This window comes from Myxine glutinosa, chromosome 9 (assembly GCF_964187855.1).
Source record: "Myxine glutinosa chromosome 9, kmMyxGlut1.1, whole genome shotgun sequence".
NCBI classification, from domain to species: domain Eukaryota; kingdom Metazoa; phylum Chordata; class Myxini; order Myxiniformes; family Myxinidae; genus Myxine; species Myxine glutinosa.
This window is the reverse complement of record NC_136269.1, coordinates 98,974,944-98,990,453: the sequence shown is the minus strand read 5'-3', so window position 1 is coordinate 98,990,453 and position 15,510 is coordinate 98,974,944. Positions and strand designations below refer to the sequence as shown.

Here is a 15,510-nt window from a genome sequence, read left to right as displayed (position 1 = left end):
GGAGCACCGGCCCAGAGGGGGGAACAGTAAAGTTCATACAACATGTTATGCCATATACTTCAATTTAAATAAAAAAATAATGATGTTAAAGGTTGTTTTAAAAAAAAAATTCTGGAAGTTTTGTGCGATTTCAGCAGTCTTATACATCACACTTGTACAACAACTTATTTAACACTAGCAAGTTGTCCGGGGCCGCACAGGATTCTAAACGGGGTAGGGATGGATACGGCAAAAATGCAAATGGCATCTTCTGTCATGGAGCCGGCAAGCTGTGAGCAACAATTCACATTTATTTCCACATCTGATGCAATTTAAATTCTCTGATGGTGGTGATGTGCTCCATTTGAAACTGTTTGGTCGATTGTATGTTTTTGATGTCTGGGGTCTGTAATAAAAATTTGTATTGATGTCAAAGCCAGTAACCAATTGCAAATCAATAGCAGGATGTCCAAGTACTGCTAAATGGAAGGGTAGTGAAAGTGCAAAAAAGGCAATTTGTGTTCTCCAGTGTTCAAATACAGTAATATCCCAGTTTACGTTGCCCCTTTTTATGTCATTTTGCAAATTCTTTGTCACGTTATTAATATCACTTCTCCATATTTGTCGTCTCAAATCACACTTACATAGTTTTAAAACCAAACCCTCTATTCTCGAGCGTTTGCAAAACTTATAAAAGTGATTGAAATGCCACAATACATCGCTAAAGTACCGAATCGGGAGATCGCAAAATCGCCGAAATAACTACTGTACTTTGCTTTGCACATAGATGAATGTACTGTACTGTAGATTGGCTACCTTAGAAGTAGAAGTGTTACCTTAGAAGTGAACTTCGATGTTATGTGTCGAATGGATTGCTGGGTTATTAAGTTTGCCTCTGATCAATAATTATGTCCATGTCCATGTTCATTGAAGAAGGAGGGACCCGCCACCTTCGACCACTTCCGTAAGAAGTTTATTTTTTGTTAAATGTTTGGTAATTGTTGTTTTTTTTGTTTGTTTTTTTTTATTTAAAAAATTCACCATTGGGAGATGGGGCCAAAAACAGTATCTAGCATGATATTTCTAAAAGTTGTGGACATGTTATGCCAAAACCAGATGGATAAGTTGGTTAGGCGACAAGAACGAGCCGGTTCAACTCTGATTCAGGTCCGAATCCAGATCTGGCCCATCATTGGATACAAAACACAAACTGTTCAGCCTGGTGGAGGTGTGCGCACCACCAAGTGCCGTTCTAGTTATTTATTTATTCTCCCTCTCTCTAAATACTTCTTCTGACATTCATCATCCTTTCCACACTCTTCTCTTCCCACTTCCGGCTTACTATGATCGCCATTCAGCACTTTTCGCCTTTTCATCAGCATCACCCTTTGCAGGTGCTTGCTGATGGTCGCCAGCTCTGGCGTGAGGCTGACTCTGCAGGGCCAAGGGTTGAGCTTGAGCGATGGAAGCGCCGTGCGGTTCGCTTTGGCTCTTTGCTGGAACAGCTGAAGGTTCCTGTGGTGCGCTCTGCTCTTGGTGTGCTCACAGCTGCTCGATCTCGCTCTGTCAAGGTGCTTATCACGTAGTGCTTTATAAACATCTGATGGTTTCTTAACAGAATTTGTTTTTGATGACATTATGTAGCTGCTAAAAATTACACACCAACACGATTTCTCTCTTCATTTCTTCATTTTGAAATGAATGTCTTGTGTTTGAGTTGGAATACAACACATGGAAAGGGGCAGCAAGATGCGCTCCAACAATGCACCGGCCCGACACAACCTGTCTCGACAGAAGTGAGGGCGAAAGTGCTTGCCTTACATTCCCAATGGCTAATAAATTTATTTTGACTTTACATTCTATCAAATAATTGGCACAAACCACTATAAATCACATAATGAGGATTCAATACATGTGGCAATAAATATATGTATGAGAAATATCCGTGGACCAGAGTTGTTGAGTTTGTACCATTTCCTGTTAGTACAAGTAAGCAGTGGCAAGTGGAAGTGGATATAACACAAACACAGACACACACGGATGGACACTTATCCTTCTACCAATAGATGCAAAAATGTTGGATAATTTCTCCTTGTGACCCTTGAACCAACCTCCCCCCCCGCCCCCCCCAAAAGATATATATAACAGTCCTCGCAGCTCAGAAAGCTTGCGTGCCCTCCACCCCTCCCCCCCCCCCCCGCCCCCCAACACGATTAATAGTAAATATCATCATTTTAAACTTACCTTAAACATCAACAAGCCCAATATATGACCTCCCCATTAGTGTTAGGAAGCACCCAAACCAGAGACAATGTCTTCCTCTGGGAAGTGTGCCTGAATGTTCAGAATGATGGCATCATCTTTCCGATTGCAGACTCCATTAAATAAATCACCAAGATTACAAAGTAATCCCGCAAGGTTCAAAGTCCACTCACTGACAGGGATGATCATGGAGGTCGGGTCGAATGTGCCTGTCAACGGGCACAGGTCTTGCAAGGGCCCAAATCGTCAGGAGTTTTTGCAGTAGGGGCTGCAAGGTGTAATCTTTTTGGATATTTAATCAGAAAGTTCTCCAAATATTTCCTTGTACAGAGGCACACCCCTTTCTCCCATGTACTTCTCCAAGTATTTTCAGATTATTTTAGAAGCTTTGTGAACCATTGTAGGTAACAATCCTTATCTGGCATGCACAGTATACATTCCCTGCCCCCGATGACCACTGTGGCTAGTGGTTTCTGCATGTGCTGGGGCAGATTACAGGCGGAATATTCTGGGGCAGATTACGTCATTTCAAAAGTCACGTATTATACAATGACTTGTATGAGTACAAGGAAGACCAACGCAGTTGGTGGACATCCGACCCATTATGTCTGTGCATTTCCACCAATATCCATGACTCAGGGGCGGATCCAGGAATTTCAAGACGGGGGGAGGTGCATGAAACTATAGCGCTAGGGGGGGGGAGGGATAAAGGAGGGGTCTGGGGTCCTCCCCCAGGAAATTTTAAAAAATTGATCGTCAGAAACGGCATTTCGTGCGTTCTTGGAAGTTTCCACAGTTCCTTGTATTCTTCCCTGGTCCAACAGTTCAGCAGATTCGCACCACCTGCACCCTCATCCTGGATCGAAGGGGGGGGGGGGGTGCGCACCCCCTGCACCCCCCCCCCTGGATCCGCCCCTGCATGTACCCCTCTATACTCAAATGTTTCCAGGTACCTATCCAATTGAAGTTTAAACCCTTCCACCATTTCAGCTGCCACCACAGCTCCAACGAGACGATTCCATCCATTAACTACCCTCTGAGTGAAAGGCCCCTGCCTTCATGTCATCCCAACTCTCCTCTTCTTCACTCTCAAGCTATGGCCCCTGGTCCTATTGCTGTCCATTCTGCTATTTTCTGCACTTTTTCCCTCTGTACCCTTCATTATCTTAAACATCTCTACAAGATAATCTCATAATCACCTCTTTTGTACTGAATATAAAGTCCAGTCTTCACTCGTTCATCATAGCTAAGTCTAGCAGGCCCAGGAGTCAATCTCGCCGCTCTGTGCTAGATTTCATGGTAGTTGTGTCCTTTCTCAAATTAAATGCCGATTTTTTAAACAATAATATGGAAAAAGGAATGTGTGTATATGATCAAAGATCATCCAATAGTTTTCAAGGAAACACATACTGTATTTGCTTTCCAGGAGTCACAATAGTGACCTTCATGACCTGTAAACATTTGCCAACCAACCACTTTATGGATCGCAGGATGGTTGACTTGTTTTTCCTGTTGCATGTCTCAATTTTTGTTTCTTCTGATTTATATTATTCTATTTTTAAAAAATCTTTTAGATCTGGTGTGAGCTAGATGCTGAAATTACAGAAGCTGCAAATGAAGCTAAAGACAACATGAAATATTTGTACACTCTGGAGAAGTATTGCGAACCTCTGTACAACAGCGATCCGGTTGGTAAAGCTTAGTCACTCTCTATATATTCCTAGACATATGTACCTGGGCATTTTTATGCAGTGTCTTGGTTATATCATCATGAATGTTTGATGGATGAATATATGTTGTTTAGTTTTCCACAGAATCGTAAATGAACTGAAAAACAAAAGTTTATATAGCAGACATACTATGAGAATTGAAACAAACAAACATGAAAGTACTTCTTCCTTCATCTTCTCAAGAGTTTTATCCATCTGAGGATGAATAGCATCAATGTTTAAATTATGCTGTTTATACATTAGATGTCGGCCCTGCCTAAAAGCCTTTTTTAGTCAGATGTTAATCTTTCTTTTTGCACCATTAACGTAAACTGCAAGTGTTTTTGGACAGAATACATCGGTCTGACAGCATAGGGATAAACATGGGATTATAGCAGATTTGAAGTGGCAGGACCAACAATTTTTTAGGTTCTGAAAGGAAGAGCAGTGTTGGATGTACACAGATATTTGGTTCATTAAACCATTGTTCCAGAGGTGGGAGAAAAGAGGAATTAAAGGTGAAGGTGAATAGAGAGTCTTGATTTTGGTAGTTTCACCAGAAGAGAGTTTCTGGCAAATCTTGTGCTTCCTGAAGGAATATTCAGGGGACGGAGCACAGACAGAGCTGGTGGAGCTATGCCGGAGAGGAGTCGGTAGAAGACAGAAAGACCGCCAACCTGCCTGCGGTGAGTGAGTGAAAGGCTAGAGGTGAAATGAGCACAGATGACAGGTTTTAGAGGCCCAAGAACCACAAACCTGTTTGTATTGAGAGAGCAATAAACCCTGATCTTCAGATTCATCTTGTTAGATACCAATGATGCTTTGCACTATTCTCAATCGAGTATCTTACAACCACCAACCACAAGATTCTGAGTCTCACAAATTCATCAAGGAGCTGTGCCACAAAATCTTCCAGTCCCCATGACATTTAACCCTGGATTCTTGACCCTTCTCGTCAAAATCAGGCACTCTCACCCTCATATGCTCTCTGACCCTTGCCCCCTTTCTGACCTTCCCACCTCTGACTTAGTCCTACCCTTTATCAACCCTCATCCATCCATTCTGGGTTTTTTTTCCAGCAAATGGTTAATACCCAAAGTATCAGCTTCTCCTTGCTTTCCACGGCAGGTAGCATTCCTCAATCCACGTCCTGTTTGTTGCATCCACTTATAGAGCTAGACTACAATTGCTTTCTAAACGTAGACAAAGAAGAACACTAACTGCTTTCTAAACGTAGCCAATATTGAACCCGACATGGTGTGAGAACACCACAGAAGCAGGAAAAATTCAGTTAATAACAGAGGATCAGTTAGATATTATGATTTGGAAGACCACAAGTCCATGTGGTAGAAGCCTGGTGTGGAAACTGCTTCACGGACGTTCTTGACCACAATGCCATGATTGGAAGACAATGATCCAATGTCGAGTCAGTCAGCATGCTCCACAGAAAAGAACTGGGGTGAGTAGATAGTATGCAGGTACTCAACGTATGTCTGTATTCTTCTTCTTACCAGGAGCGCATGGCAGCTGTCATTCCAGTTCTCCTCAATACAATAGGCATGATCCATCGTGTGTCTTACTATTACAACACCGCAGAAAAAATGACATCTCTTTTTATTAAGGTGAGTCTTCTTCAAATGGTTTGTTTTTCGTACGTGGAAATTTAAATTGTACTTTGTGTGATGTTAAAAAGAAGGCCCACATGTGTTATGGAAATGTTTATTGCACCAAATTGGTGTCAACTTGTGTTTTAACAAGATGAGCTGAAAACCAACATCGGCATATAGTGGGGCGGCTTAGCCCAAATATTCAAAAGAATTGTGCATTTTGTGAAACAAGCACCAAATTTGGCACAAATGTACATTAATATGTTGCGAACATTTTCAGATATTGGGCCACTTGAAATTCCGTAATTTTTTTTTTCAAATTTTTTCAAATTTCGTAATTTCAAATTTTTCGGGTGACACCGTCACAATTTCGGTCTTCGAGGCCGGCCGATAGGCAAAGTGTGACCGGAAGGGACGAGGTTCTCCTGACTACGTGGCCCTCGATCTGGGAAGCGAGAGGCGTTCCATTAGTGGACGCGCCCCTCACGCCCGACTTTTGGGCGGCCCCGGCAGGCCGTTTGTTTTGACGTTCCGTGACAGGCCCCGCACCCCCACCTCCGGGTCGACCGGAAGCTTGTGCTGAGTACATCATACCTGAACAACTCAGTGAGGCAGAACACAGCAGTGCACACCAGGGTGACCCCTTCAGTGCATAAACCAATTAACCTGTCCACTGCAGGGCATATAGAAATGAAGTTATTTTCTGCATATAATAATAATATAAGTTCAGTTCTATATAACAATTTCTGTTATCACCACTACCACTACAACTACCACTACTACAAGCTTTGTCTGGAATTTTGTGGACTAACAGACAAACAGACATACAGACAAGCTGGGATCAAAACATTACCTCCTTCCACCATTGAGTGTAGAGGTAAACATCATGGAAATTATATCATGCCCTAGATTTAATTCATGCTTACCCGTGTATTTGCTTCACTGGTTCACAAGGTCTTTTGCATACATGTAATTCAGACTCTCGTCTTCATTGCTGACCACACAATGTTCGCAACATATTAATGTACATTTGTGCCAAATTTGGTGCTTGTATCACAAAATGCACAACAGGTTTGCTATGCTGCTACACTAATAGAGATAAACCAAAAATGAACATTTGTTTTTCTGGAACTCCATCAGCTAATGATCTGTAATTATTATTTATCAATTTATTACCCTGCGCATGTGAAGCGAAAAGCAGGGTTAAGCAATTGGGCAATGTTCGTCTGTCTTAGCAGTTTATGATCATGGAACAGCTTATTTGAATTGAATGTTATATTTTGAACATGAAGCAGAACATGAATAGGAAGACGAGGCTTTCGTTTTACCTTACCTTGGCTCGGAATTCAACCGCACATGCGCAGAGAGGAGTGAGACATTTTGTTTTACTCTGTCTGCTCCTGGCAGTCAAATAAAATTGAAAAACATTCCAAACAAGAAAATTACTGTTTTCAAGGATGTTATAATGGACACAGACAACAGGCACGAATAACTAACGTGTTAGATAGGGTGATGTAATAGACGCTGCAGAAAATGGCGGTAAATTCCAGAATTAATTGATTTATACGACTTTTACAATCTTTATTGTATTTAAATTTAATTATATACTTGAACACCGTGGAACACAAATCACTTGTTATAATACTTCCATAAACCTCCAGTTTTGTAGTAGTACTTGAATTGAAATAAAGGGTCAATGGAGTGGTGTATTAGGGTGGTATTCGAAACTGCTTCTGGACTTCAATAGCACTAACCTCCTTATTGTTTTTTTTTAACGATCGTTAAAATCATTATTTTATTAACATTGAAGTAAAATTGAAGTAACACTGCGTGGGGTATAGTGTTCTATGAACTCTCTAGTTTACTTTTGTTGTATTAGTTGAGAATACAGTACATCACATACAGAAGCACAGAGTAAAACAAATTAACATAGACTTTTTTTTGTTGAACGTAGGTTTTACAAGGTGAATGAAATCTTTTTTGAAAATTGAAAAATTTGGAACATTTTTATTTAAAAAAAGATATAATTTTTTTCCTTTTTTATAAAACGAATTAATTATAAAATGAACAAATGACCAGACTTTTTTTGTTGAACATGGGTTTTATAAGGTGAATGAAATTTTTTTGAAAATTGAAAAATTTAGAAAATTTTTATTTAAAAAAAGATATAATTTTTTTCCTTTTTTATAAAACGAATTAATTATAAAATGAACAAATGACCAGACTTTTTTTGTTGAACATAGGTTTTATAAGGTGAATGAAATTTTTTTGAAAATTGAAAAATTTAGAAAATTTTTATTTAAAAAAAGATATAATTTTTTTCCTTTTTTATAAAACGAATTAATTATAAAATGAACAAATGACCAGACTTTTTTTGTTGAACATAGGTTTTATAAGGTGAATGAAATTTTTTTGAAAATTGAAAAATTTAGAAAATTTTTATTTAAAAAAAGATATAATTTTTTTTCCTTTTTGTATAAAACGAATTCATTATAAAATGAACAAATGACCATAGGTGTTATAAAAAATTGGGCTCATAAAATATTTTTGTGGATTATCCTGCTTAGTATTCCCATCCTATCACATTGCACATAATGCTGGGATTCCATGTTCAAACTTCCTATGTGATGTTACTTTGTTAAGCATCTACGAATGTCTTTGTGATCAATGTACAAAGGTACAATAACGTTCTTTTCCTTCCATGTGATGTATGTACAAGTTCCTCCGTGAGCTTTAGGCAAATTAGGAATTGTCTCCGTGAAGCAAACCGAGAGCCCAGTGTGTACCTGTGGCCATCAAGAGCAGACGGTCCTAAATGTCATACAGGACTGTGTGCAGAGGAGATTCAGCAGGTCCTTTGCACAACCACACGGGGTCACTGACGCTGCAATCAAATAGCTCTCATTAGATGATCTTCAATAATAATTGTCCACAAAATAATACGAAAGAAGAAGAAGATGGTAGAAATTGTATATCCAAAGTGCACATTCTGGGCTCACCTAATACCTTCTAAATCTGGGTGTTATGATACGGGCTAATTCGGATGTAATAATAATAATAATTCATTTATTTTGTATAGCGCTTTTCAAGAAGCCCAAAGGCGCTTTGACAGAGTGGAAAACATAATGCATAACAAAACATGGAAACAACAATTGCAAAAAGACAAGAATCAATAGGGAAATATTTAAAGCAAAAGGAGGGAGAAGGAGAAGTGATAGTCAGGGGTTAAATGCTGTGGGTTGAATGTTGAATGCAGTGTTGAACAGGTGGGTCTTTAGTGATGTTTTGAATGTGGTGAGTGAGGAGGAGTCTCTGATGGTGTAAGGTAGTGAGTTCCAGAGGGTGGGAGCAGCGATGGAGAAGGCCCTGTCCCCCCAGGATCGGAATTTGGTCCGGATGGAGGGGATCAGGAGGTTGGTACCAGCAGAGCGGAGGTTGTGGGTGGGAGTGTGTCTGGAGAGGAGGTCAGCCAGGTAGGATGGGGCCAGGTTATGGAGGGCTTTGTATGTCAAGAGGAGGATTTTGTACTGGATTCTCTGGGGGATGGGGAGCCAGTGAAGCTTGTAAAGGACGGGGGTGATGTGGTCACGGGTCCGGGAATGGGTGAGTAGACGGGCAGCGGAGTTCTGAATGTATTGGAGTTTATTGATGATTTTTGAGGGTGAACCATAGAGGAGGCTATTGCAGTAGTCCAGACGGGAGGTGATGAAGGCGTGGATGAGGGTTTCTGCAGCCGTGGAGGAGAGGGATGAGCGGAGACGGGCGATGTTTTTCAGGTGAAAGAAGGCTGACTTTGTGATCTGTTTAGTGTATTTGTCGAAGGAGAGGGTTTGGTCAAAGATGACGCCAAGATTCCGGATGAGAGGGGAGGTGGATACTGGGAAACCGTCGATGTTGAGGGCAAAGTTATGGGTGGATTTTGTGAGCGTTTTTGGGCCAATGATGATTATTTCAGATTTATCACAGTTAAGCTTGAGGAAGTTGATTTGACCATAAAGTTTGACCATAAAGTCCATATAGTCCATTTGACCATAAAGTCCATAAAGACCATAAAGATATTTGACCAATATGGATGTAAACACCATAAAGCATGTGAATTTGCAACAGCAGGGAAACTAATGTAAACAACAGGGAAATGTGCAGTACATGGTTTAATCAGACTCTGTGGCGTAATGGTTAGAGCGCCCGCTCTGAGTCTGGGAGCTTGGCATTTCGAACCAGACCCCGGCCAAATCATCCTAAAACTTAATAAACACAATACGTGCTGCTTCCTTGCTTGACGCTCAGCATTCACAAAGGATATAGCATGGACAACAATAGGTTGGCAACCATTATGCAGGCTTGATGGGCCTAATGATATCCTCTTGCATTTGAGTTCCTTATAAGTTAACTCAACTGTATTCCATTTGAATTCTCTTCCAAACTGGGACTCTCTCACATCTACAGAGGGGGTGAGTGGTGGTGGAGAGTTGAAAAAAGGAGAAAATTCTCCTTTTGTTCTCATTTCCTTTGCTGAAGAAACAAAAAGTGTACTAAATGCTGATCAATGAACCGGTTCACATTATTACAGGAAGTTGGATGGCGCATGTGCAGAAACCTGATTGGTTGGCAAAAGGAGGTAAATGTGGTGCAATGTTATGTCGTCGGCGTACAAACCCATGGAAAAAGTAAAGAAGCCTAACATTTTCTACATCCCAGTTTAAAGTCATTAAAATGATTTTTTTAAATCTTCAGGCTCCGCATGAGCGACACGTGATTGTAGCTAGTATACTCGACTCCGTATACAAAAATAAATAAATAATTAATGAATGAATTTTAAAAAAACTGTATATTGATGCCATATTAACCACTATTTATGACCACAAGTCTGAAATATCATTTTCTTGTGTTAGGTCACGAATCAGATGGTGACATCATGCACGGCTTACCTTACATGTGGAGGGACAATATCACTTTGGGACCAGAACCAGGAAGATGTCACAGCCAAGCTGAGAGCCTGTATACATTTGAACAAGGTGAGACATGCAGATAGTTAATTAGTCAACCAAATTGGGATTGTGGTCACATGTTTTACTTAAATCTTTGAACATAAAAAAATGACACTGAATGATTTTTAGCTCACCTGGAACGAAGTTCAGGGGAGCTTATGCGATGGCGCGTCGTCAGTCCATCTGTCCATCAGTCCGTCTTTTCGGCCGTCCGTCATTTCATCCGTCCGTCATTTCGTCCGTCGGTCATTTCGTCCATCCGTTCGTCTTTCCGTCAGTCCGTCATTTTGTCCGTCAGTCCGTCATTTTGTCCGTCCGTCCGTCATTTCGTCAGTCCGTCATTTCGTCCGTCTGTCCGTCAGTCCGTCATTTTTTCCGTCCGTCAGTGCATCATTTCGGCCGTCCGTCAGTCCGCCAGTCCGTACACACTTGAAACTTCTTCTCCGAAACCCCTGATGGGATTGGACCAAATTTGGCACAAATTATATTTGTTATGTTGTGACTAAATTTTGTTCACGGCATTAAAAAAAATACGCGGTCTAATCGGTTTACTGGGGTCAAAGTGGGTCCAGCTTAGACCCCCCAAAATAGGTATTTGCTTTCTTCTCAGAAACTACACATGCAATTCTGATTAAACTTGACCACAACCTTAATCACCCGTGTTGTACCAAAGTTTGATTTATTTTTATTTTTATACAAGATCGAGGCTCGTGTAAGAGCTAACATCAATCACAAAAAAAAACAAATAAAAATCGACACGCAAAACATACAATAAAGGGAGCGGGAGACAAGATGGGGAGAGAGAGAGGGAAGCACACAAGTACAACAGCAGAGAACAGGGACATCGGGAGATCTGCGAGAAGGAGAGGGCTTGTGGTCTACTTGCCAGCAATGTGAACCCGGAAATGTTGAGTACCCCAAAGTTTTAAGTTAGAAATGTACAGGATGGGTCCCCAGCACTTAGAAACTGCCGGATGCTAACTTGCATATGTTGGGCAATTAGCAAAATTAGCATTAATAGCATTAACCCTATCAAACATAGGCCTGGGACACTGAAATTTCTGTTTCGCTCTATTGCTCCACTTTTATTCACAGGTATTAGAGGTAACAAAGGCAAGTACCATACCAAACTAGAATAATATGACTATGGGTAAATAATATCCTCAAAATTAAAACACAAGTATACCCAAAATTATCAGAGCTGAAAAATATGTGCACTAGTTACACAACATAAAACTTCCATCAAGAAAGAGCGTCTTGCACTTCTACTACTCTGCACTGTTATAAAGCATATCCTCATCATAAAACTCATCCTCATCGTCTTCATCTTCTTCTCCTGACTCTACATTCTTGTCATATTGCTCTTCTTGCTGTGAGTGTGTGAGTGTGTTGCAACATGTACTATCAGAGCCTTTGCAGAAGCAGTAGCTGGTACAGGCCAGGCCTGCAGCTACGCAGCTGCACTTTGCTGTTAAACAGGGCTTTAACCCAGCTTTGCAGCTACAGCTGATCATTTCCAACACGGCAGGAGGAGCAACGGGGCTTGCATCCAGGATGGGCATGATGACTTCCTCTCCCTTCTCGCCTTCCTTCTTATTCCATCCAAACTCTGTTATGTCCACAGCTGGTGGGTAAGGGCAGTCTGCTGCTTTCCAAAGCAGCACCTGTAGATGGGCACGCCGTCCATGGAGGAGAGCGTTGCGCTCTGTAGGAGGCAGTGTCTTCAGTGCTGGGGGGGTTTTGCGCTTTCGGTAGATATCATATCTGGCGACGTTCAGAGATGCCGACTCCCTCTCGTTGTACAGAGCCAGGAAGAAACCACTCTCTGCCTCTGTAATCTGTAAATCAGTAGCTCCCTCCTCTCCGATGAAGTGAAGCAGGTCACCAGGTACTACTCTCATGGCCTTGAGTGCGGACACCTTCCCTTTCCCCGCGGGATAGGAGGTGGTGTCACATCCAGAGAGAGCATGCATAGCCAGGATGGAGCGACACTGCTCACCGAGATTCTCTACTGTCGAATTGATGTTGAGAATAGTGCCATCCCATCTCTCCATCTGCAGGTTACATGTGATACCCACCTTCCAGCACCAATAGACCATGAGTACGAAAACATCAGTGTCGTCACTGAGAATGCTGACAGTTTCAGCTCCGCGACTGGCTGCATCCAACATGTATGAGATGAGGGAGACGTCAGCCTCGTCATGAGTGACAATACTGTCTGCTTTGCTGACCATCTTGATGTGATCTCCTATGCCTTGTGTGCACAGGAGCTCACCCAGTCTCCGTTTGTTTGTCTTGTTCTTCATCACTTTGTCGCGGCTAGGTAGAGGGGTTGTCAGTGAGAGTCGGTACTCGGTACTCTGTTGAGCTCTCCCCAGCTCTTCTCTGCCTCTCGTGGTCTTTGGCAGAGACTTGCTCATACCGGTCAAAGATGACAAATGTTTCGGTGATGTAGCGATTAAGCCGGCGCCCCATGCTGGCTGCGAGGTCAGCCACAGTGCCTGACGATGGCCACACCACGTGGTAGATGAGCTGCGATGCATCAACGAGTACAACATGTGGTGGGTGGGGATTGGGGGCAAGGATTCCAAGACGCTGGATGATCACAGACTTGTTACCCTTCCTGAGGCATCCATACTCATCGATGATGGATGCAGGGACCGGGCCGAGCTCGTAGTCAAAGAGGGCAGAGAGCTCCATTCTTCTCTTGCTCCCCACCACCAGCAGCCGAGCAAACAACGCCTCAAGGTCACATATGATCTTCGCATTGACCTTCACTCTTTTTTTGGTGAATGTCATTGTCACCACCTTATTTGAGATGGGCGCATGAAATCTCTCAGGAAGTGATGAAGAGAACAGTGTGCTCATGTCCTGTCCGATCTTCAATGCATCTTGCACATTCACCTTTTCATCTGCCACCTGGCCATTAATGATATGGTGGAGGGTCGCAGTCTCTATGGTGAGTGGAAGGGAGTTTTCCTGTAGCATTCAAACGGAGCAATAGAGCGAAACAGAAATTTCAGTGTCCCAGGCCTATGTTTGATAGGGTTAATGCTATTAATGCTAATTTTGCTTAATTGCCCAACATATGCAAGTTAGCATCCGGCAGTTTCTAAGTGCTGGGGACCCATACTGTACATTTCTAACTTAAAACGTTGGGGTACTCAACATTTCCGGGTTCACAAGAGGGCTCTATAGGCTTGGCAAGTAGACTATTGGGGGGAAGAGGCATGGGAAAGGAGGGGGGGGGGTGGCGGTTGGGAGAGGTATAAAACAGATGGACACTGCTAGGACTTGCAGGAAAAAAAGTTGGTATTTCAAAAAAGAGGATCTGGGGTGAACTAACGGGGGTAGAAAAGATCAAGGTTTTGGATGGGGGAAGATAAGAGATGGTGGTGAACAGCTGTTTTAAAGACCTGGAGGGAGGAGAGGGTTTAAATAGAGTGTGCGAGTTTGTTCCAGAGGCGGGAGTAAAGAGGCATGAAAGAGTGAAGGTGAGCAGAGAGTCTTGATTTTGGCAATTTCAACAGAAGAGGGTTGCTGGCAGATCTTGTGCAACCTGTAGGAACATTTGGGGGACAGAGCACAGATAGAGCTGGGGAAGCTCGGCTATAGAGGAGTCGGCAGAAGACAGAAAGACCACCTACCTGCCTGCAGAGAGTGAGTGAAAGGCCCTCACAATCAGCTTCATCGCGGGAGATACCAATGATCCTGAAAGCTTTGGTTTCAACTGCGTGAAACCGAGCCAGGTGTGAGGCAGGAGCACCAGCGCAGCAGGGAGAGCAGTATTCTATTGAGCTGTGGATGAAAGCATTGTATGTGGTGAGGAGCTCAGGTGTGCCAAGGAAGGACTTCGCTCGACGGAGGATGCCCAGCCGGCGACTGGCTTTGGAGGCTAGCTTGGAAATGTGGTTTTCCCCGGAAAGATCATGGCAGATAGGAAGACCTAAAAGCTTGAGTGACAGAACTTTTTGGAGAGGATTGTTGACCAAGTAGATGGGAGGGTTGTTCAGTCAGTCTTTTCGGAGCGACAGAGTAAGAGTGTGAGATTTGTCAGGATTGAAAGACATGTTCCACTTGTTTGACCAGTCTGTGATTTTTGTCCAGGTCTGCAGAGAGTGAGGAGGCTGCAGACTGCCGATCTGAGGGATGAGGTATTGAGCGGCAAAGAGTGGAGTCATCAGCAAAGAGATAGAGAGGATTTTCCAGAGAGTCGGAGAGATCATTGATGAGGACCAGAAAAAGCACAGGGCCCAGAACACTGCCTTGGGGAACTCCAGCCAGAACAGGAAGGGGAGATGAGAGAAATCCATTCAGGGCCACACGTTGACTACGACCAGAGGAAGTCTGCAAGCCATGCGTGGAGATTTCCATGGATACCATAGGAGGAGAGTTTGGTGAGCAGAGCGGGGTGCCAGACCGTATCGAGGGCACGTGATATGTCAAGAGAGACAGCTCTGATTTCCTGTTTGGCATTGAGGGCCTCCATCCATTGTTGAGACAGCAGAAGCAGCATGTCCAGAGTAGAGTGACCTGGTCTGAAACCAAATTGATGATCAGAGATCAAGCCATTGGAGAAGAGGAAGGATTTGATATCCGAAGCAATGATGGATTCCATGACTTTGCTGATAATTGGGAGCAGGCTGATTGGTCTGTAGTTGCAAGGATTTGTTTTTGCACATTTTTTGTGTAAAGCGGTAATGTTGGCTGATTTCCAAACTGATGGCAGATGACCTTGAGCAAAAGAGAGGGTGAAGAGAACCAAAATAGAGGTCACCTTGTTAGGAGAGAAGGACACAGAGTCCAGGAGCAGCTGGGTATGGTGGGTACAGAGAGAGATGGGTTTGGGACACAAAATGTTGAGGCAAACACAGAGTTGAGGCATTCGGCTTTGTCACGTGCGGTGTCAACTGTGTAGCCATTTGAGGTAAGGGAGGGGGGACAAACATCAGAAACAGATTTGAC

General features: G+C 42.8%; 1 protein-coding gene across 1 annotated transcript in view; it reads left to right on the top strand.

Annotated features, from left to right (window-relative positions):
• DNAH5 (dynein axonemal heavy chain 5) overlaps positions 1-15,510 on the top strand; it is a 335,447-nt gene that overhangs the window by 52,107 nt on the left and 267,830 nt on the right. The window contains exons 10-13 of the mRNA XM_078785114.1: positions 1,374-1,550; positions 3,816-3,929; positions 5,465-5,572; positions 10,450-10,572. Coding sequence (XP_078641240.1) covers positions 1,374-1,550; positions 3,816-3,929; positions 5,465-5,572; positions 10,450-10,572 — 522 coding nt within the window. The remainder of the gene's footprint in view (positions 1-1,373; positions 1,551-3,815; positions 3,930-5,464; positions 5,573-10,449; positions 10,573-15,510) is intronic.